General features: G+C 35.9%; 1 protein-coding gene across 1 annotated transcript in view; it reads left to right on the plus strand.

Moving 5' to 3' along the window:
• The window catches only part of SLC13A1 (solute carrier family 13 member 1), a 45,069-nt gene extending 26,401 nt beyond the window's left edge, over positions 1–18,668 (plus strand). The window contains exons 8-14 of the mRNA XM_059073607.2: positions 2,504–2,602; positions 3,036–3,137; positions 6,798–6,904; positions 8,973–9,082; positions 14,371–14,532; positions 16,069–16,206; positions 18,153–18,668. Coding sequence (XP_058929590.2) covers positions 2,504–2,602; positions 3,036–3,137; positions 6,798–6,904; positions 8,973–9,082; positions 14,371–14,532; positions 16,069–16,206; positions 18,153–18,290 — 856 coding nt within the window. The 3' untranslated portion in view covers positions 18,291–18,668. The remainder of the gene's footprint in view (positions 1–2,503; positions 2,603–3,035; positions 3,138–6,797; positions 6,905–8,972; positions 9,083–14,370; positions 14,533–16,068; positions 16,207–18,152) is intronic.
• The last annotated feature ends 2,839 nt before the right edge of the window (positions 18,669–21,507 follow it).

Here is a 21,507-nt window from a genome sequence, read left to right on the forward strand (position 1 = left end):
CTTTTCAGTCTACCACGGTGTGCATCTCCAGAGGTTTTAGATTGACAAACAGAGATTATTAGCCCCTCCCCTGGCAGGCCACCATACATTCTGATTAGCGTGTTGGCTGTTAACACAGTTAACTCACCCATCATAAATGACCCCAACCTACTCGGGAAGTGAAGTTCATCTATCAGTGCCACAGAAGTTATTTAAAAGGAGAGGTTGATGCATTGTCATATGCTTCATCAGTTCCTTTGTGAAGGCATTAACCTTCATTTGTAGCAAAGCCAGTATGGCTTTTGACTTAACTATTGATTATCCCCAACCAAAGTGACAAAATACATATGCAGTCTACTGGGAAGAAAACAGTTTCTAAGGAGACTCATCTTTTTCTTTAACTCTACTTTTTAATTCTACAGATGGTTCTCAAGCTGGTCCATGGATCAGTCTCTTTTTTAATGGTAGGATTTATATTGTGACAAAGGGAAAAACTTCAAGACTGGCACTAGTCATAATTGAATTGAGGCTATAAAAATTAAGTATTACCTCATTGATCTTAAACACAACAACCAATCACGTTCCCTGGGGGTTGTGTGTGCGTGAGGGTGGTGATGAATATGCAGGTTGGATGACTTACGAATTGAGGAAACTCTGATCCTTCACAGGGAGTAATAGTCCAAACAAATCCGAGTAGCAGAGTTACAGAAAAATAAATAAATGAAATGTGTCTTTATGTGATAGCTGCCCTCCCCAACATATCAATGTTTACCCCAGCAATTCTACAGAAGAAAATGTCCCTGATTTCTTTTGTTTTAAAACTGCTTTACTGAGGTATGACTGACATACAAAGAGCTGTAGATATTAAATGTACACAAAATTTACTGTGTTTGGAGATAAACATACACCCATGAAACCATCATCAATATCAATGCCATAAACTTATCCATCACTTCCAAAAGTTTCCTCCCACCTCCTTTGCTTTTTAGGTTTTTTTTGCATTTTTCCTTTAGTAGTAAAAGCCCTTCATATAAGATCTACCCTATTAGCAAATTTTTAAGTACATAATACAGTATTGTTCTTCATAGGCTTTATTTTGTACAGAGATCTCCAGCACTTACTTATTTTGCATAACTGAAACTTTGTACCCTTTGGCCAACACCTCCCCATTTTCCCCTTACCCCAGCCCCTGGCAATCACCATTTTACTCTTTACTTCTATGTGTTTAACTGTTTTAGATTCCACATATAAGTGAGATCATGCAGTATCTGTTTTTCTGTGTCTGACTTATTTCATTCAGCATCATGTCTTCCAGGTCCATCCATATTCTAGCATGTATCAGTGCTTTATTCCTTTTTATAAGTAAATAATATTCCATTGTATGTATATACCACCACTTTTTCTTTATCCGTTTGTCCATCCATGGACATTTGAGTTATTTCCATATTTTGGCTATTGTGAATAATGCTGCAATGGATATTTGAATGCAGATATCTCTTCAAGATCTAGATGTCAATGTCTTTAGATATATACCCGGAAGTCCTTTTTATACCAACATATAATCTAACTGAGCTACTCATATACATTCCAAGAGATAATCCAAAAGAATCTGGCCATTTTCCCATTTGTTTCTTCCTCTGGAGGGATTTTTTTTTTTTTTTTTTTTTTAAATCAAGGTTTAGAGCAGCACTTCACAAAAAGCTGTTCAAGGTTTTGAAGACCCTGGACTTCAGGACAGGAAAATTAGTCACAGGAGAAAGGGGTCACTAAAACAAGCAGCTAAAAGAAATAGAGACTGACAGTTACTATTAGAAGTAAATTGGAAAATTATCTGGTTGATGCTATTAGGACATAAGGAGTAAAGAAACAAACAAAAAAAACTAATAGAATCGGTTTTAGTTCTGAGAATAGACTTAGTTTGAACTCTGTTCATCTTCAGTGCATGTGACTTTTGTGCCCTAGTGTATAACTGGAGTTTAGCATATTTTGTGAAAATAGCAACCAACAATCTCATAAATTTGACAGGGGTACTGAGTTAATGAATCAAGTATTTACCATGTATGTCAGTGTTTAGAGATACTGGGCCAAAAATAAAATCCATGAATGATACTGCCCCTGCCCTCTGTTTCCTCACTAGTGAGATAAAACTTATACATGTGCAAAAATTAACAATAAAGATACTTAAGAAATATATTAAAATATATAACAATCAGGTATATATAATGAAGTATTAAATTAGAGATGAGTGGTACATGGCAAAATTCCAGTGGTACAAAAGGACTTGGAAGAGATCAGTGGATGATGTCACAGAAGATATGGAATGAAAGTTAAGCATTGAAAATTAAGCAAACCAGGGTAAAACAGAAAAAAGGGGAGAAGAAATTCAAAGAAGGAGATAGGGGTATAGGCAAAAAGCACAGCTTTTTGTTATTAGTGGGGAGATTTGTATTTTCTAACACTTTGACACAAGTATCTTCTATAAAGGGAGAATTCTTTGCTTAACAGGCTTAATTATTCTTTTCAGCTTTAAGGAGATGGCACAGTGTGGCAAAACCGCAACAGCCAAACAAAAAGCTTGTGCTGAGGTTATTAAACAAGAATACCAAAAACTTGGACCAATAAGGTAAGTTACATACACACACACACACACACACACACACACACACACACACACACACACACACACACACACAAGCAAACGAGATGTTGCTTATACTGCAAGTATTTGTTTAAAGGCAAATATGTGCACAATTGTCTTAGTGTATTTATTACACTTGATAAGGGCCCTGAATGTTCTAACCTTTGTGAATATAACTCAACATGATAAAATACATACCTTGTCTATCTAAAACTTACCAGGTGGAAGGACAAGAAGCTGAAAGGCCCACAGAGGAGTAAAGCCCCTTTCTAACTGCAGATTCTCTTAAAATACTTGATACATCAGGTTTTTACAGTGCTTAGTGTCCTGCTAAGATGACTTCTGACAATAGTTCAGGGAGTTTCTACAAATGTCCTGACTGAGAAAAATAAATGAAAGGATTGGAATTTTCCCACAGGTATCAAGAAATCGTGACCTTAGTCCTCTTCATTGTAATGGCCCTGCTATGGTTCAGCCGAGACCCTGGGTTTGTGTCTGGTTGGTCCGTGCTTTTTGCGGAGTAAGCATTACATGTTATGTTTGTCAACCCTTCCTGTTTTATACTCAGCTTTTCTCCTAAGTGGTTCCTATAACTCTGAAAAACTGTATAAGATTTTTTTTCTCCCTTTCCATTGAAAAGATTTTTTAAATTCTTATCTTTTCAGGGAAAAAAAAAAAAAAAAGATAAGGAATGAAATCTAGGGTAAGGCAGCAAAGAAGGTAACCAAACTACCCTGTAACTAAAGATAAGTCTCCTTCAGACAAGGCTATTTTCATCTTGACAAAATTTGAAATATGATTTGCAGGAAAGCCATGTTTTAAAATGGTCAGGAGTATAGACCTTGGAGCCACACTGCTTGGGTTCCATTGCTGGCTCTTCCACTTACTTTGGGCAAGTCACTTACCTCTCAGTTTCTCCATCTGTCAAATGGCGCTAATTAGAATAGTGCTGTACCCACAGGAAGTGCAATATAAATGTTTATTATGTGAACTCAATGCCACTCAACGCTTCTTAGTAACCTGATATGAATTCATATTCTGTGATTTTTACTGGCTTCATTTTTTTATTTCTATGGAGGATTATATATTTGGTTCGTATTTTGTCTTTTCCTCTATTGATGTCCATTTTTGTATTAGTTCGCTATAAATCCATCCCTGCCCCTATTTTATAAATAAGGAATTCCTGAGTAAGCAATAAGACTGAGTTTACAAACTAATGTTAGAAGCTAGGTCAGAGTTAATTTTTTTTGTGTGTGTGGTACGCGGGCCTCTCACTGCTGTGGCCTCTCCCGCTGCGGAGCACAGGCTCCGGACGCGCAGGCTCAGTGGCCATGGCTCATGGGCCCAGCCGCTCCACGGCATGTGGGATCCTCCCGGACCGGGGCACGAACCCGTGTCCCCTGCATCGGCAGGCGGATTCTCAACCACTGCACCACCAGGGAAGCCCGGTCAGAGTTAATTTTATCTCTCAGTGTCTAATATCCCAGTAGACATTGCTGAGTCATGTGAAGTGAGGGGGAAGACTGTAGCATAATTTTCTAAATTAAGGACCATCCTACATGTCAATATAAATACTTTGGTTTTGAGATTGGCATTCCCAAATCTGTCTTTCACTGAAGTCCTCTGGATCCTAAATTCAGCAGATCTCTGATTTGAACTTCCTGTCTCACATCCCCCAGCAAAAATCCATGTAGTGGGGGTAGAAACCAAAAACATTTGAGTCAGATCCACTCTGCCCACATGGAATGAAGAAATTCTTGCATCAGAGCCTTCTGCTTATGTAGGCATTGCCAACATTTTTTTAAAGCTGCCAAGTTGGCGTCCCAATTCCTAGTGAGCACACAAGTGCAGCAACGCAGTGTGGTACATGTTTCAAAGGATCAGCTGCAGCTTTAAGAACATTTTATTTCCATTAGGACAAAAACGTTTCCTCTCAAGAAGTCAAAACAAAAGGCAGTAACCAATCATTCAAAGCAAGCTATTCAAAGCAAACTATTATTTAATAATTTGATTCAAACTTTATAATTTTGGAATAGGACCTAGACCAACAGAAAAAATAATTCTTCCTCCTTTTAAAAATCTCACTCCTATCATTCTAGAGAGGGAGAGTCTTCTCTAAACACCAGTATGTAAAAACCAAATGAAATCAGACAATGGGTAATAAAAACCAGGCAGAAGTCCCAATAGGAAATTCAATATAATCAGCTTCTAATTTCTGCTCCTTATGGGAGGAAAATGTAATTCAGGAGATTTTTTTTTTTTTTTTGTAGCAGGAAAACAAGGCGAACTTGCTTTGGGGAGGTGCTCATGATATCTAGAATTCTGAGAGAAAACAATAAGAAAAGAAACAAAGCTTTGAAAGAGGAAGGGATTTGAAGATATACATCTAATTGGCAATTAGATGTATAAATTGCCAAAGCAAATACAATTTGCATAAGCTTAATATTTTGTAACATGAGACAACCTTAGTTCATAATAAACCAAAATAAAATAAACTAATAATAAATAAAATGACAGTAGTTTTAAAAGTCTTTTAAAAAGTAGTTATTTCTTGGGCTTCCCTGGTGGCGCAGTGGTTGAGAATCTGCCTGCTAATGCAGGGGACACGGGTTCGAGCCCTGGTCTGGGAAGATCCCACGTGCCGTGGAGCAACTGGGCCCGTGAGCCACAATTACTGAGCCTGCGCGTCTGGAGCCTGTGCTCTGCGACAAGAGAGGCCGTGATAGTGAGAGGCCCGCGCACCACGATGAAGAGTGGCCCTGCTTGCCGCAAGTAGAGAAAGCCCTCGCACAGAGATGAAGACCCAACACAGCCAAAAATAAATAAATAAATTTAAAAAGCAGTTATTTCTGTATTTATGGCTTGATTTTATTTAAAGTATATATTCTGTAGAATACGTTAGTAATGTAGAGGTTTTAGGCATTTAGAGTTTCCAAAGCTAGAATGATAAATCTAGATTTACAGCTACCACCTCATGTTTTCATTCCATCTGTTTGAACCTGGAAGGAACTCAATATGTCTTCTCATATAAAGCAAAATCAGATTACATGATGCCTGACCTAATTTGGCAAAAACTCAACCAAAATTATAACTGAAATAAGAGAAATAAGGAACAATAAAATAATAAATATGGGTTAAGTTTGTTGAATAAATTACACCAAGGCAGCTTTTTACTCCACAATGAAATAAAGAAAATCTGTATTTGGGGAAAACAGACTGCTTTATAAAATTGTCAGATTGAATAAAATAATGCATTTCCTTGATTATGTAACTTGTTCAAATAAATTACAGGAATAAAGAGCCTCTATACTATGTATGCATTGCTGAGTTACAAGGTAGCAAAATAATTTTTAGGGTGTACATACTTCTTTTCAGAATACAAAGATTCACTAATTAATATGCTAACTTTTAAACTGACTTCTAATTATTTATGCCTGTTTCATTCATATCTGGTCTCCAGGTACTTCTTAACTGTTGGGGCTTCTGGGAACCTGTTTTACTTGCTGGAATGGCCTGGTGATTCTAAGACCCCATCTGTTCCTGAATAACTCTTAATTTGTTCAGTGATCATTTATGAGTACCTCAAAGCCATTCTAATAATTAATATCCTTGATTGAGTTTCACAGGGTACAAAGCATTAAATGGGTGATTTCATTTGTATTATATGGCCAGGGCCTATAAACACAGAAGCAGATGTTATATCTTAGAAATACAGATCAATTCCTTTTCACAATTTACAGAAGAGTTTTAAAGGACACTCAAAACATCCATGCCGTGCCACAATCCAGTAGTAGCCTTTTATAAATCAGTTATACAGGATTTGGCCTATTGTTTCAACCTCAATCCTTTGCCAATAAAATTAAAGAAATAATTCAAAGAAGTTATTTACCAGATCTGTCAGCTTTACCTAAAAGTGAACTCTTGGCCTAGTATATCAACATATGTATACATGGTTTTGAAAATAAGGAGATATATATGAAAACAATTGGAATGTGATCTGAGATTTTCAGTCCCACTAAATTACATATTTAGTTGGGAATTATGGATTTTAGAGCAGATTATCCAGAATAAATTACAAATACCACCACTTCTACTTGTATGCTATCAGCATAATCAGTTGGTGCTTAGTTCATACAAATTCTTGATGGCATTTTTTAATGCACACACGTCTTTTTTTCAGGTACCCTGGTTTTGCTACAGATTCAACTGTTGCCTTACTTATAGGACTCCTGTTCTTTCTTATCCCAGCTAAGAGAATGACCAAAACTATACCTACAGGAGAAACTGGTTGAGTATTATTTATAATTCTGAATGAATCTGACAGAAGAGCAAAAATACAAAGTTCCCTTGGTTTCAGTTAACACGTAGAACAGAAGGAATGGACGTGGACACAGCCCCTGGGTTACATCTCCTGTTTATACACTGCAACCCCTATTCAGACAGCACACATCCTCTCCTTATATGAAGGATTATCTTACTTTGCAGAAGCTAGAAGTAGATTTCCTTATGCACCATGGTTATTTAGGATTCTGCTATGGGTGATACTGTTTGGTCTGCCATGTACCCATTTCCCCGGTCATAATCAGAATTAATCTTACTATTGGCAAACGTAGGAAAAAGAGCTTGGAAGTCACACTTCAAGATAAGCCCTTGGTAATAAATACTGAGGATCTAAAAAGGTGAGGAGTTTCAAGGGAAAGAATATTTACAGCCTCATAAGTAGCCTTGGAGAAAATACAAATCAACCCCACACTTAGCCATAACCTAGTGTCACAGTTGGAAGACACCACATTCAGTAGGAGCATTCATTGTCTTTATAACATACGGACAAGAAAGTGTGTTTATGTGCAGATGCCCATCCTGTCCCCAACACACACACACACTTCTTAAACAGAGGATCCATCCATGCCTATGCTTTATACTAGCACAGCATACTTCGGGTATTCAGATTCATATGTTGTCAATATGGGAAAATGGTTTAAAATTGCTTGGAAATGGCCTAGCAGAGTGGTAGGTTTTTGTTGGGTTTTCATTCATCCATTATTTATTTATTTATTTATTTTTTATTTATCTGCTGGGATAGAACTGGGAGTCATGCAGTTGGGTTGGCCCACCTGCCTCCTTGAGTCAGAACAGATAAATGACTAATGGGTCACATTTCCAGGACATGATATATGTAAACAGTATAGTGTAGAAATACATGTCTTTTGTTCTTCACTTGAGACTAGAATATCTCAAATGTGTTACAAGGAGGTGTTGTAATATAGAGCAAAGATTCCTGTGAGACCCTGAGGACTGACCATTGCAATCAAAGTCCTAAGGGCTGCAGGGGCAAGTGCTATGATTGGCTTAACTCCTCTGGCTCCCACATCTGAGTCCCCTTCTCAGAAAGAGCCTTGCCCTACCCACCATCCTCTCCCTTCTCATTCTTCAGCTCCTCTTCTCCCTAAGGAACTCATTCACACTAGGTTTTTAAATGCCAAATAAGACATAAAATATTCAGTTTTAGATGAGAGGTACATTCAGAGATGTTTGCATTTTGACAGGATATATGGCTTTAATTTGAGCAGGAAATAGCAAAATTTCCATCAATAGTGAGGGTAGGTTTGGTTTAGGTTTGGGATAAGGAGACAGGAAGGGGACTTATTAGTAACCTTAAAACCTCACCATGTAGAAGCTTGCCTGTTACACACAAATGTTAAATGGGCATAATGTGTTCGTGGATGATGTTATTTCTAAGCAAATCAATGGAGCTATCAGGACCCAAATATCATGAGAAATCCTTATGATTATTGCTTTATGAGCATTTTAAGGGTCTCATGAATAATACATAAATTTTAAAATCCGAACTTCGAATTATTTTAAACAGAAATTCTGGTGAATCTATCATGACCCTCCTCATGATTTGAAAAAACAATAAAATATTCAAATAGATATGAGTGAATAATAATTATAATGTTCCACTGATGCTGTTGAACCAATGGCATCTTACAGACATTTCACATAGCAAAGGACAGTATAGCCCAATGCACTTGTGACTCACAGTAGGCAAAGATGTTAGTGGAATGAATGAATAAATGAATGAATGAATAGTATTAAATATGACAGTGTTATTTATCTAAATTTATTCTATAATAAAATAGAAAGGATTTTTACAAGTTATGGAGTTCTTTTTTTATAATATAATGTTCTACCTAGGCCAGGTGGAAATTACTCAAAGTCCAGATCAAGTTTCCTATCTAAGAACAATACAAGAATATTAAAAACTTCTTGTGAGATGGCTATTTAGGATAATAAGCAATGTCATACTGTCATATTTTAAGCAATGTGTAACTGTAGGACTTTTGTTTTTCAGTTGCTTTTGATTACTCTCCACTGATTACTTGGAAAGAATTCCAGTCATTCATGCCCTGGGATATAGCCATTCTTGTTGGTGGAGGGTTTGCCTTGGCAGATGGCTGTGAGGTAATACTCTGTGTCTAAGATAGTTAGCAATTAACTAGACTGTTCGAAAGAAGAACGCAAAGACAGTCAAGCTTTTGGAATGCTCGACTTCATCCTTTCATTGTAATGATGCAGATTTCAGTAGCCATGCAGTAACTGTACCACACAGATGAGGTAAGTTCAGAGTTCAAGAATTTTTATAAACATAAAACATCATTGTTTATGATGTCCCAGCATATCAAAAGAAAAAAAGAAAATTAGAATGCTTAATCCATGAAATAATATTAGAAGACCATCTCAGTAAGAAAAATATCTTATATAAAAATCATATGTACATATTTTTTTGTTTATACCTTCACCTTATTTCATCATGAATTTAAGTGGCTCTCAGATGTCTCTGCAGTATATCATGGTCCTAATGTTGCCAAAGAAGAATGAGAAACAATAGTACTTTATTACATTATTTATTACATAATATATTAAAGGTACTTAATACATGCTTATTGAATGAAGTCCAGAAAGAATTTCACATAGCCATGTTTAATATTATATTATGTCTAACTGTAGGAAGAAACAAAACCACCATGAGAAATAAAGTTGGCTATTTCTTTGGCCTGTCATCTATGCAGTTGATATAAAGTAGAAGTCTGGGGAAGCCTCTGTCCCTTGAAATTGCCCTGTTCATTATAGGATTGCCAGAAGAAAAGTATCTTCTCCAAAAATTCCATGAAAATCCTCTCCTCTTTAACTAATTATTCGGGACTTAGTAGCCTTCTGTGAAACACTCAGAACTCATGGATATTCCACTTCCTTATTCAGTCATCAAAGTAAAAAGGATGGTGAGAGAGATATCATGTCAAGCCCTTCAGTTTCTGAAAAGTTATATTTTTATACTTTTCAAGACAAATAACTATCTGTTCTGTTCTATTCTTGACAATCTAAGGGAAGACTGGTTTTTACTTCTGACTTTATTGTCAATTCTTCTGTATGATATTTGGATACTGAGTTTTCAGCAATTTAGTAATAGGTAAAAGTCTTAGAAATTGTCTTAGTTCTGAGTGCCCCTTACAATGTCATTTTAGGTCTAGATTTGGCTTGCCTCATAGACTGTTCAAATATAAATGATAGAAATAGAAGACAAATACACTTTTCTACTAGCTCAGTAGTAATGAGATCAGGTTTCTCACAATAAATAACTTCTATTCCTAGGTCTGCTAATTTGAATTGTGAGGAAATCAGAATCAGCAATTCTAGCATTGACGTGAATTTGTTCATCTCTCCTTACCAGAATATCTGTCACTCAAAGTGGTTTTAAAAGCATTGGCCAGACCCTAGAATAGCAAAATCAAAGGAAATGAAAAGGTGTGGACTTAGTCTGATGCACTAGGCTCTCTCACTGGAAGAAGGAGGAAAACCATGGAGGGACTCTGCTGTGAAAATCCGAGTACAAAGAATCAGGTTTCTGTGGGATACCCCAAATCACCCTATTTCTGAGTGGTCAGCTCGAAGCCAGGAGATTCAAAAATATAGCTGTGTACAACTATTCCACTAGAAACTGGTTTGACAAAGATTTGGAGACAGTTACTTTTTAAAAATTTTGTTCCAAACTGTAATTAGTTTGGCAAATGCCTAGAACTAGATAACCCTTCTAGTCGGGAACTGTGAGGCTGCGGCTCCTAAAGCATTCGCCTCATTGCTATTTCCTCTCTCTTAAATGCCCCTTGATTTTGGTTCAACATGATTGAACTCTCACGAACTGATGGTCACCTTCAAAATCTTATCAGTGAACAACTCCTCCTCTCCCATTTTCACACATTCCTCAACATTTTTCTATTAAGTTAAATATGGAGGACTTAACACTTTGACTCAGGTCTCCACTAAAATGGAAATAGCACAACAAAAAAGTATCAATCTCTAAAGACAAAGAATAAAGGGCAGGAACAATAACATACAAGAGATACTGGTAAAATTTAGAAGACGGAAGAAGATACATGAGGGGTCAATGACTTTGTACAGTAAAGAAGTAGAAAAAGATTCAATCTATGGTCTGCAAAAAAAAAAAAAAAAAAAAGAGCCAAAAAGAAACAAACATGCATCCACAAGATTCTGGAAGAGTTTAGGAATTGGAAGCAGCAGATTAACTGAAAGCTAGAGGAAAAACCAGCATTTAAAATGGAAGAGTGTTTAAAAAGTGTGTAAGGAGGTGTGAGCCTCCAGATACTCCCTCCAGTCCTGAACAGAGAGACAACTGCCCTCTCTCCTCCCTGGTAGAAAATTTAGATTTACTCTGTAAAAAATCGAATCACTGAGACACTGGCTTACAGTTCAGTCACCTATAGTAACATCTTCCTCTCAAAAATCTTCACACAAAGATCTAGACACAAAGAGCTTAAACATAAATAGGTAGTCCAGGATCACCAGACAGTTGGGAAAGCCTCTGATACAACAACCAGTAACAAAAAATAAGCAATAAGAAAAAGAATACCAGAAAGACAAGGAAAATGTATAAAAGAAAACTTTCAAAATTTTTCATTGACGCTTCAAAGAGATATCAGAAACATTAGTCACAAAAGTAAAACAGAATGTAATTTTTTTTTTGGGGGGGGGGAAATTCTGTAAATATAGATATTCTGTAAATATAGATATTCTGTAAATATATTTTATTTCCACAGGGGATGCATTGGAAACTTTTTTAAAAATTTAATTTAATTTTTTATACAGAGGGTTATTAGTTATCTATTTTATGCATATTAGTGTATATACGTCAATCCCAATCTCCCAATTCATCCCACCACCACCAACCCCCCACCAGAATGTAATTTTTTTTTAATGGACTAGACAGAAAATAAGAAACAGCCACTGAAAATAAGAAATAGAACAACAGGAATTTTTAAATTCAGTAGCAGGGTTAGAAATTGAAGTTTGAACTTATTCCAGAAAATAGAACAAAAAGATGAAGAGAAAATAATATTATTAAAAAATAATAAGAAAATTAGAGTATCAATCCAACAGCTGATCAATAATAGCTTCAGAAAGAGAAGGGGGAAAAAAGAAGAAAGAAAATAGAAATAGAAGGCCACTTCCAAAAAATAACACAAGAAATTTCGCGGAACCGAGGACTCAGGGATTCTGGACAGACAGAGCTACTGAGAACCCAGTACCAAACCACCTCATGTAGGATTTTGATATGATCCCAGTGGCTTCCAGAGACGAGGGACAATATGTGGTATAATCTTTTCCAGCTGTATCTAATCAAATGTAGATAAAATCCATTCTTAAAATATATTTAAAGATGAATTTGTGCCAATGTGATTTAAATGGTAAATAGCCTTTTTCCATCTAAAAAACAAAACCTAGGGAATTCCCTGGTGGTCCAGTGGTTGGGACTCTGCGCTCCCACTGCAGGGGGCACGGGTTCCATCCCTGGTCAGGGAACTAAGATCCCACATGCCTCGTGGTGTGGCCAAAAAAATAAATAAATAAAAAGAAAATAATAAAAAGAAAAAAGAAAAACCCCAAACAAACAAACAAAAAAAACCGTTAAGTCAGAACTGCAAATAATATACATAATATCTGGCTATCACATCTGGCAATGTTTCTGTCAACTTCTGATCTAAGGGTATACTGCTTGTAATTAGAGTATTTCTGATGTCCATCCTACTTTGTCATGAGCATACAGATTCACACATGCAGCAGCTCACTGAAATCTCACAAATGGAGGATTTTCCCTTCCATTTGACTATTAATTTGACTGTGGCAGATTTTTCTGTATTAGGCACAATGAATCCAAGATCTGAACATTATCCGGCTTCTAAAGAACCCAACTGGAAGCCACAGGAAGTGGAGCAATAATTATTTGGAGTGGTAATTTTTTCAAGTCTAAAATTGTACAAAAGCTAAACTATCAAAGCAATGTGAAAAGAAAAGAAAGAGGTTTTCAGACATGCAGAGACTAAAAAACTTTACTTCCCATGCACCAATTAACAGGAAGCTACAGAAGATGTGGTCCTGTGGCCCACCAACACAAAGAAGTTAACAAGAAAGGATTCCCACAATCAGAGAGAGGTGAAGGGAATCCATAGTATGCTAGTGAAGAGAAGTCTCTTTATAACAGTAAAGTAGATCTAAAGAGCAACTAGTCCCAATGGAGCAGGAAAAGGGAATACTACAAAATTGATACCTCCGTTAGGGAAAATGAAAAAGGACAATTACCTGAAATTTTTATCTACTTGTGAGGAGTTTTACATTTTTAATGGAGAGTGTACTTGAGAATTAGTGATAGATACTTAGAAAACTAAGCAAACAGAAGAATATGGAAATTCTTTCCTGGAAAAACAAACAAACAAAAAGTAAAAAAAAAAGTGAAAGCAATCACAGTACACTAAGTGGCTCAGTTGTGAATGATATCCATATAATCATAATGGCAAACTTTAAATATTGATTTAACCAAAAATGTTGACATATGAGTGTAAGGGAATGGGGGGTGGGGACAGGAAATACATGTATGGTGGAAGGTGTGAGAAAGCTGAATTCTGTGTATGGTGGAAGGTGTTACAAAGCTGAATTCTCATGCACGTATTAGGAAATCCATAAATAATGTCTACATTTGAAAATTTAGAAATATGAAAAAGTAGAATTTTGTAAAATAGCTATCAACACATAAACATGTTTATAGGGCTTCCCTGGGTGGCGCAGTGGTTGAGAATCCGCCTGCCGGTGCAGGAGACACGGGTTCGTGCCCTGGTCCGGGAAGATCCCACATGCTGCGGAGCAACTAAGCCCGTGAGCCATGGCCGCTAGGCCTGCACGTCCGGAGCCTGTGCTCCGCAACGGGAGAGGCCACAACAGTGAGAGGCCTGCGTACCTCAAAAAAAAAAAAAAAAACAACAACAAAAACATGTTTATAAATAGCTAATATAGATGAAAGTTGTTGCCTGTGGGGAACACAAATGTGTACAGAGGCAGACCAGAAAGGCTGCTCTTTTCTTAAAGCCCTATAGTACTACATGGCTTGTTATACCCATATATATTAATTAGATATAATTAAAATTTAATTGAAAAGATGTGGGAAGACAATTCAAACTTCCTCAAGTTTGGTATATTAAATGTTGGTATATAAAAATGAGAGTAATTGAGAACTTTTCCATGTCAAACCCACCTAGATCTAACAAACCACAGAAAAACATGAGAGATTAAAATTATACTTCAGAAACTGAGTTCTTAGATCAAATAATGCTTTTTAATATATTTAAATGTCTGATTAAATGACTTATTAATGAATACTAAATATTGAAAATTTGTTTTTTTAGGAGTCAGGACTATCTAAATGGATAGGAAATAAATTATCTCCTCTAGGTTCATTACCAGTCTGGTTAATAATTCTGATATCTTCTTTGCTCGTCACATCTTTAACAGAGGTAGCCAGCAATCCAGCTACCATTACCCTCCTTCTTCCAATACTGTCTCCATTGGTGAGTATCTCATTTATCCTATTTACACTATTCATTGAAAGAATATAGTGTGTGTGTTCTCATATTGCAGTGTGGAATCATTTGGGTCCTGAATGGTCCCCCTGTAGGTAACTTACAGAGTGGTCCTTATTTGCATTCATGCTTTCTTAGGAGACCTCAACTCAGGAGAACTCTTTCCTTCCATGTTCAAGCAGCATGATCTTAAGTGAACCCTCTACTTTCTTTCTGCCCATATTTTTCATTTGCATATAAACGGGAGGGTCAGCCCAGATCCTTTCCAGCTCTAGAAGACTTTGGGATTCACTGCTTCCTGGCAACTTTAGTATTTAGATCTCTAACACTGATACTTCTCCCTCCATGATACTTCTCCCTCCAGAACATGTCTTGAATTTTTGAGAAGTGCTTCATATAAAGTGATTTGCAAGGGAATAAAAAGCTATGTTTACACTTCAGGCTTCAAGCTTAAATGTCTTAGATGCAGTTCTCTACGGCCCAGGGAAGAAGTTTAAAAGATAAGTAAGAAGCAGATTTGCAAGGAGAGAGAGGGAAAGACTGTCTCTCTTCCTCTCCATCACTAGCTGGCAATTACAAGAAACAGCTTCAAGTAAAATGTTTTTCTTATTGGGACTGATGAGTTTGGTGAAAGGAAAGCACTTGGGATGAAGAAGGATTGCCCTTCTGGAATTGTTCTGCTACCAGCTCAAGGGGCAGATGTTGGCATTCTTGAGCTGCTTCAAATTAGAAAAGAAATGTAGGCAGGTTATGTTGGTAAAATACAATGTTGGTTTTTTATTTCTCAACATGGAGCAGTTAAAAAATCATGTGATAAATTCAGAATAGTAGTAACTCTTCTGTGATGATCCCTAAGAAAATTTTAAATTATATATGTCACAGAGGTAGTAAAGTTAATGGAATGATGAGAAGCTTTGGAGCCAGAGGGACCTGAGAACTACGTAAGCTCTACTGCTTGCCAGCTATGTGTTTGGATCAGTTACTTTAACGTTTATGGACCTCAGTTTCTTCATCTGCTATTTGGGACTACAGTTACGATTTTTTAAGGTCACAGTGAAATTTAAATTATATATATAAATATATGTTATTATGTTATACATTATATATATGTTAAATTTTACATATAACATATATAAAATATATATAACATATATATTATATATAACATATATATTATATATAACATATATATAATATATAACATATATATTTAGCACAGTACTTAGCACTAGATCAGTAATAAGCAGCTGCTGTTTTAATTTTGTTTCTGGAATAAATGATACTTTATTTTCTAAATAAACTGAGATATAATGCTTAAATGGACGCCAATCACCATATAAACAATGATAAGAGGAAGATACGTTTTCTAAAAAATATTCTTCCAGTTATAACTGCATTTATGTATATATAATTTTATGTCTTTATATTTCAATCTGCTTCTGGGAAAGTTTATTATAATAATTTTGCTCATTTTGATGCCTATCTCAAAATTTTACGTAGACTTCTTTTTATCTTTTCCAACAGGCTGAAGCCATTCAAGTCAACCCTCTTTTTATTTTGTTACCTTCTACTCTGTGTACTTCATTTGCATTCCTCCTACCAGTAGCAAATCCACCCAATGCTATTGTTTTTTCATATGGCCATCTAAAAGTTATTGACATGGTGAGTGAGCTGAAAGAAGGCTATCAAGACCAACAGACATTATTTTGTGATATCTTGGGTTGTCTATCCTTTTATATGCTAGTCAACTGCTAGGAAATGCATAGCCTGGGTACTACTTCTGAAGGTGAGCGCATGGCTGGCCATAGAATTGTTTTTAAGATAACCAGAAGCAAACATGCCATTAATATTTACAGTCACAAATACAGAGATATTGAATGCATCAGTAATATGCTGGCAGAGGAAGAGAGCAAAGAATATGCTCAACACAATGGCTTAAGCTTACACGTCAAGATCAGGACCCAGCTCGACCTCGGCAAAAGGAGGAAAGAGGGTTAATGAAATTCAGCAGTCAAGCACTGTGGTTTACTATCATGAATATTTACAGAACTGACATTTGCTCTGAATAACATGTTGGGCTCAGTGCTTGACTGATGAAAAGTCATCTTTCTTGTTCTGATTCTAATAGTGGCACCTGAAATAAAATGAAATGAAATAAGTGAAATGAAATGAAATTAGCACAAGTAATAATAGAAAATTTAAGTGACAAAACGTGTACATTTTGCCAATTACAAAAGTAGTGGTAGAGAAGGACTAGCTTGAGAATATCCTGCTCTTCTCTCAATCTTGATCACCAGCTTCCGACACAAACCAAGCAAGACTATAACTAAAGGCAATTCAGTGAGTTTGCTGTGCAAATGCAGTTCCAAGTTAAGCCCCAGGTTCTTTTCTTCCAGACAGATTGCTGTCCCTAAACCCCTGTAATGTAAAAATTCTGGAAATGCCTCTATGCAGAAGTCGTATAATCTCCTTTGGGTAAAGAAAATGAGCATAATATACAATATAAACAGAGTGCTAGGTATGTGAATGTTAAAAAAAAAAACAGGATTCTAAAATAAATGAGAGGCTTGCATGGACAGAACAGGAGGCCTCTATAATGTTTATTTTGCCTTGGGGCTCCATGTTTTAATACAGAGAATGCAGAGATAAGCAAGCTTTCTCTGTAAAGAGCCAGAGAGTAAATATTTGAGACTCTGTGGGCTATATGGTCTCTGTCACAACTACTGAATCATGAAAGCAGCCAACAACAACATGTAAACTAATGGGCAGAATTGTGGTCCCGCAAAACTTTCTTTACAAAAACAGTTTATGGGCAGTAGTTTGCCAACCTCTGTCTTAATAGCTAGAAAGCAATTTGAGATTGTTTAATGCCACCAGAATAATGACGTCAGACCTAGAAAAATGGGAACTCTAAGAAAGATGAATAGAAGAGGTATTAAATCTCAATAAGAGGGCTTCCCTGGTGGCGCAGTGGTTGAGAGTCCGCCTGCCGATGCAGGAGACACGGGTTCGTGCCCTGGTCTGGGAGGATCCCACATGCCGCGGAGCAACTAAGCCCGTGAGCCATGGCCGCTGAGCCTGTGCGTCCGGAGCCTGTGCTCCGCAACGGGAGAGGCCACAGCAGTGAGAGGCCCGCATACAGCAAAAAAAAAAAAAAAAAAAAAAAAAAAAAAATCTCAATAAGAGAATAGTGAAGGCTAAAGTAAAAATAATATGGAGTGAATACGAAGGATTCAGTTTTCAATATCGTGACCTGAGCCTTATATTCACTGAAATACAAAACCGCAAAACTCAAATCCTGATTTGACATGAAATGGCAGATTTTTAAAGGGATTTTTCTCTAATCAGAATGACTTCAGTATATTCCTAAGAGGAACCTCTCTGAGACTCTCCACCTAAATGGCATTTAGTCGGGAATACATTCTTTTTTGACATGAATGGAAGGACCCCTTGTCTTATGAAACCAGTCATTGATACTAATCATTTAGGATGCGTGTAAATCTGACATATGCCTTCTTCAACAGTATTCCAATTCTCCCATAGGATGTTTTTGGGTTTGTTTGTTTGTTTGTTTTTGAGACTGACATTCATGCTTTTTCGTATTCAAGGTTAAAGCTGGACTTGGCGTTAATATCGTGGGTGTTGCTGTGGTGATGCTTGGCATGTTTACCTGGATTGCGCCCATGTTTGACCTCCACACTTACCCTTCCTGGGCTCCTGCAGTTAGTAATGAGACCGTGCCATGACAAGCATGAATGCTCTGACTATCCTGTGGTGCGTTCTGGGAACCACTAAGAATTCACTACAAAATCTGGCTCTAGAAAACTGATGACACTTAAATTAGTCCTGGTGTGGCTGCTGTAAAACACCCCAAACCTGCTTTGAGATGCAACCAAGACCATCTATGTGCCTTCATGAAGAAGCCCTCAGTTGAGATTTTGCTCATGGACCATATGCATCCTGCTTCATCATAAGAATAATTTATAACTTGACCTTCAAGAGATTAGGTCATTTGCTTCATCTTACACTTTGGGTTCAGTGTAACATTTCAAATGTCAATTTGTTATTTCAGAAACTTTCCATGAAGGTAGAAATAGAAAATAAACTATACAAGTTAATTAGCTACTTGTATAAATCTTTTCTGTAGTGTTGTCCAAGGGAACTTTCTGAAAAATCAAAGCTGTGGTCACCTGGTAGTGCAAAAGAAAAGTTTAATCTAAATAAAATATACATTCCCTCATTTAAAAAATATTCCAATCAGATTACTCTTGAAATATCCATGTAGTATAAAAATTGAAAGTTAAGTAGTAGTTGAAAATTATAGCTGAATCCACTAAACAACAGAAAATAGATAAGGATTAATTTCTATTTGACCCTATGGTTAAAGTATAGATAATATAATTCATACTTTTATGATCTTGGTGCACTGAGAAATGCACTTTGTAGAGCTATGGGTAAGGCTTGCTATGACTTGCACTATTAGCATGGTATAGTTAGGAAAGAAAGCTAAACAGTATAAAATTATTAACACATTTGTGGATTTTTATAACAGTTTTGCTTAAATGTTTATTTTATTTCAGAACTACATAATGTCATATATAAAAACAAGAAATTCCGAAATTTAAATGAATTATCACTGTGTGTGCAGATACAGAAAAAAGTCATGTAACTCCACTGCATCAACATTGAAATGGAATACCAGAGGAAAAATAAAGAATAAAAAATTGAAACTGTTGATATATTTGCAAAAGAAAAAAATAAATTATTTATGTGCAAACCAAAAAGAAAAAAGAACTGAACATTCAAACAAAAGTAGGAAGAAAATAGTCTCCTAGCATTCAGAATGTTAAACTGTAAGGTCTACTGGCATTCCAAAATTAGACTAAAGGGGAAAAATTGACAAAGACAAAAAAATGTGTACAATTAGGAAAATATGGAGAAGTTAAAACAGCAATTCTCATGCTAAGAATAAAATAGAAGACAAGGTTAAAAAACACCTTTAATAGCTCTAATTTTCATAGAGCTCATCAGACCTGGTTTGGTTTTTTCATGCAAATTACATTATTTATAAAGTTATTCATGAAAATTAAATATGGTAAAGAGGGTTTTTTTAAGTTATACATTCTTTAAAAAATTATATATAATAGATAGCCCATGTTTATTATGTCTGTTTATTAATTGCTCAATGCAAAATTAACCACTTTTTCAAGGAAAAAAATGTCTATTTAAGCCTGACAATATAATATTGCTGCTTTGTGTATATCATCTATGTTCACCCTATTCACTTGTTCCCTTCCCTATCATATATTACACATTTGTTTATGATCCATAGTATTCATTACATTTCTGCTTTTTTCTAGTCATTCAATTTATCAGTGCTGAATTATATTATATGATGAATATATTTTCATTATGAAAAAATGAAATGACTTTTCAAATTATAGTAAGTTTTGCTCTCAAGAAAATAATATAAACATTTCAGCTTGAATCATTATAACAGAAATACTTCCCACAGCTGCCAGCTGAGTGCAGGAAAAATGATACTTTGTTAAAATTTGTTTAAGTGAGCCATATGGTTCTCTTGTTACATCTTTATGTTTAGTTGATATATCAAAAATGACTTAACTCATCCATTTCACATTTGTCCCATTTACATCAAAGTTCTCAAGCTCTTTTAGTTTGAGAGGTACATACTGTCTTTGAAAGTTTCCAAAAGACAGCCTAAACAGATGATCAGATAAATCTTTGTCTTCCCACTCTAGGGTAGACAGTGTTTTTGTTCTTATATTGAGCCTTACTTAGAAGTTAACTAGAAGTCTTTGTCACTTTAAATCCCCATATCTTGCTTAGGGTTGGATCTTGTCTAGATAATAGGAGCAATTTCACTAAGTGCCTATTTACTGTCTGTTCCTTGCAAGTGCTTAGAGGGCTCCGCAGCATATGTGTATCCTTCACTCACCACAACTGCCACTGTACACGTCAGCACCTCTAGAATTCAGATTTCCTTCCTTTCAATTGTGTGCACTGTTTTACCCTACCTGGTCTCCAAGGCTTTGTTCTCTCCTTTTTCAGCCTGGGAGGTGGGAAGGTACACTTTTAGCCAGTATTACTAACTAAATTTATTAGCAAAATTTGATAAAACAATATCGTGACACGTTAATTGTGTCTGGACATGTGTACTACATATTATTATATGTCAAAGTTTATTATTAGATATTTTATTATATCTTTGCCATGGCTAAATATTTGATAAGAATCTTTGTGATGACACTTTTGTTCCAAAGTTTTCTTGGTTTAGTTATTGAATGATTATTATCTTTACTTGTGTGTGGATTTTTCCCAATTAAATATTTTTATTTTCAGGAGGGAGAGGATTGTACTAGAAATGAAAAAGTAAACCCAAACAAACATTCAGTTTTATTACTGTAATGTAATATAAAAATAGTTTGAATTGTTACCCCAGGGCAGCATCAGCCATGTTATTCCCAAACGAAGTATTTTAGTCAAAATACCAATTTACTAGGTAAATTTTGGGAATGTACTGGGAATGTCCCCAGTGCAGAGTAAGATCAGATTAGTCCAGGAGTAAATAGTAAAAACAGCATATAAATAAAGTAAAAATTAAAAGGTTTTCCAAACATGAGGACCTTCATTTGTTTAGGAACAAAAAGATGTGGGGTTTGAAAACAGAAATAAAAGGGCTTTTCTTAATGACAGTATGGTGGTATAGACATTGGAGGCTAGAGGTGGGGGAGATCTTCTTAAGGCCAAATAATAATAAATATTGTATAACATACATTACCATGTAGGCAAAAAAAAAAAATAGAAGTCCTTAAGAAGAGAAATATATAGAGGGACCAGCAAATGTCCAGAGACTTAAGCAAGGACTGAAGATAAAAACTGCTAGTCCCTAGAGATATTGAAATTTTCTTTTAATAAGTACACAGGGTACAAGGGATGGGA

This window comes from Kogia breviceps, chromosome 9 (assembly GCF_026419965.1).
Source record: "Kogia breviceps isolate mKogBre1 chromosome 9, mKogBre1 haplotype 1, whole genome shotgun sequence".
NCBI lineage: Eukaryota > Metazoa > Chordata > Mammalia > Artiodactyla > Physeteridae > Kogia > Kogia breviceps.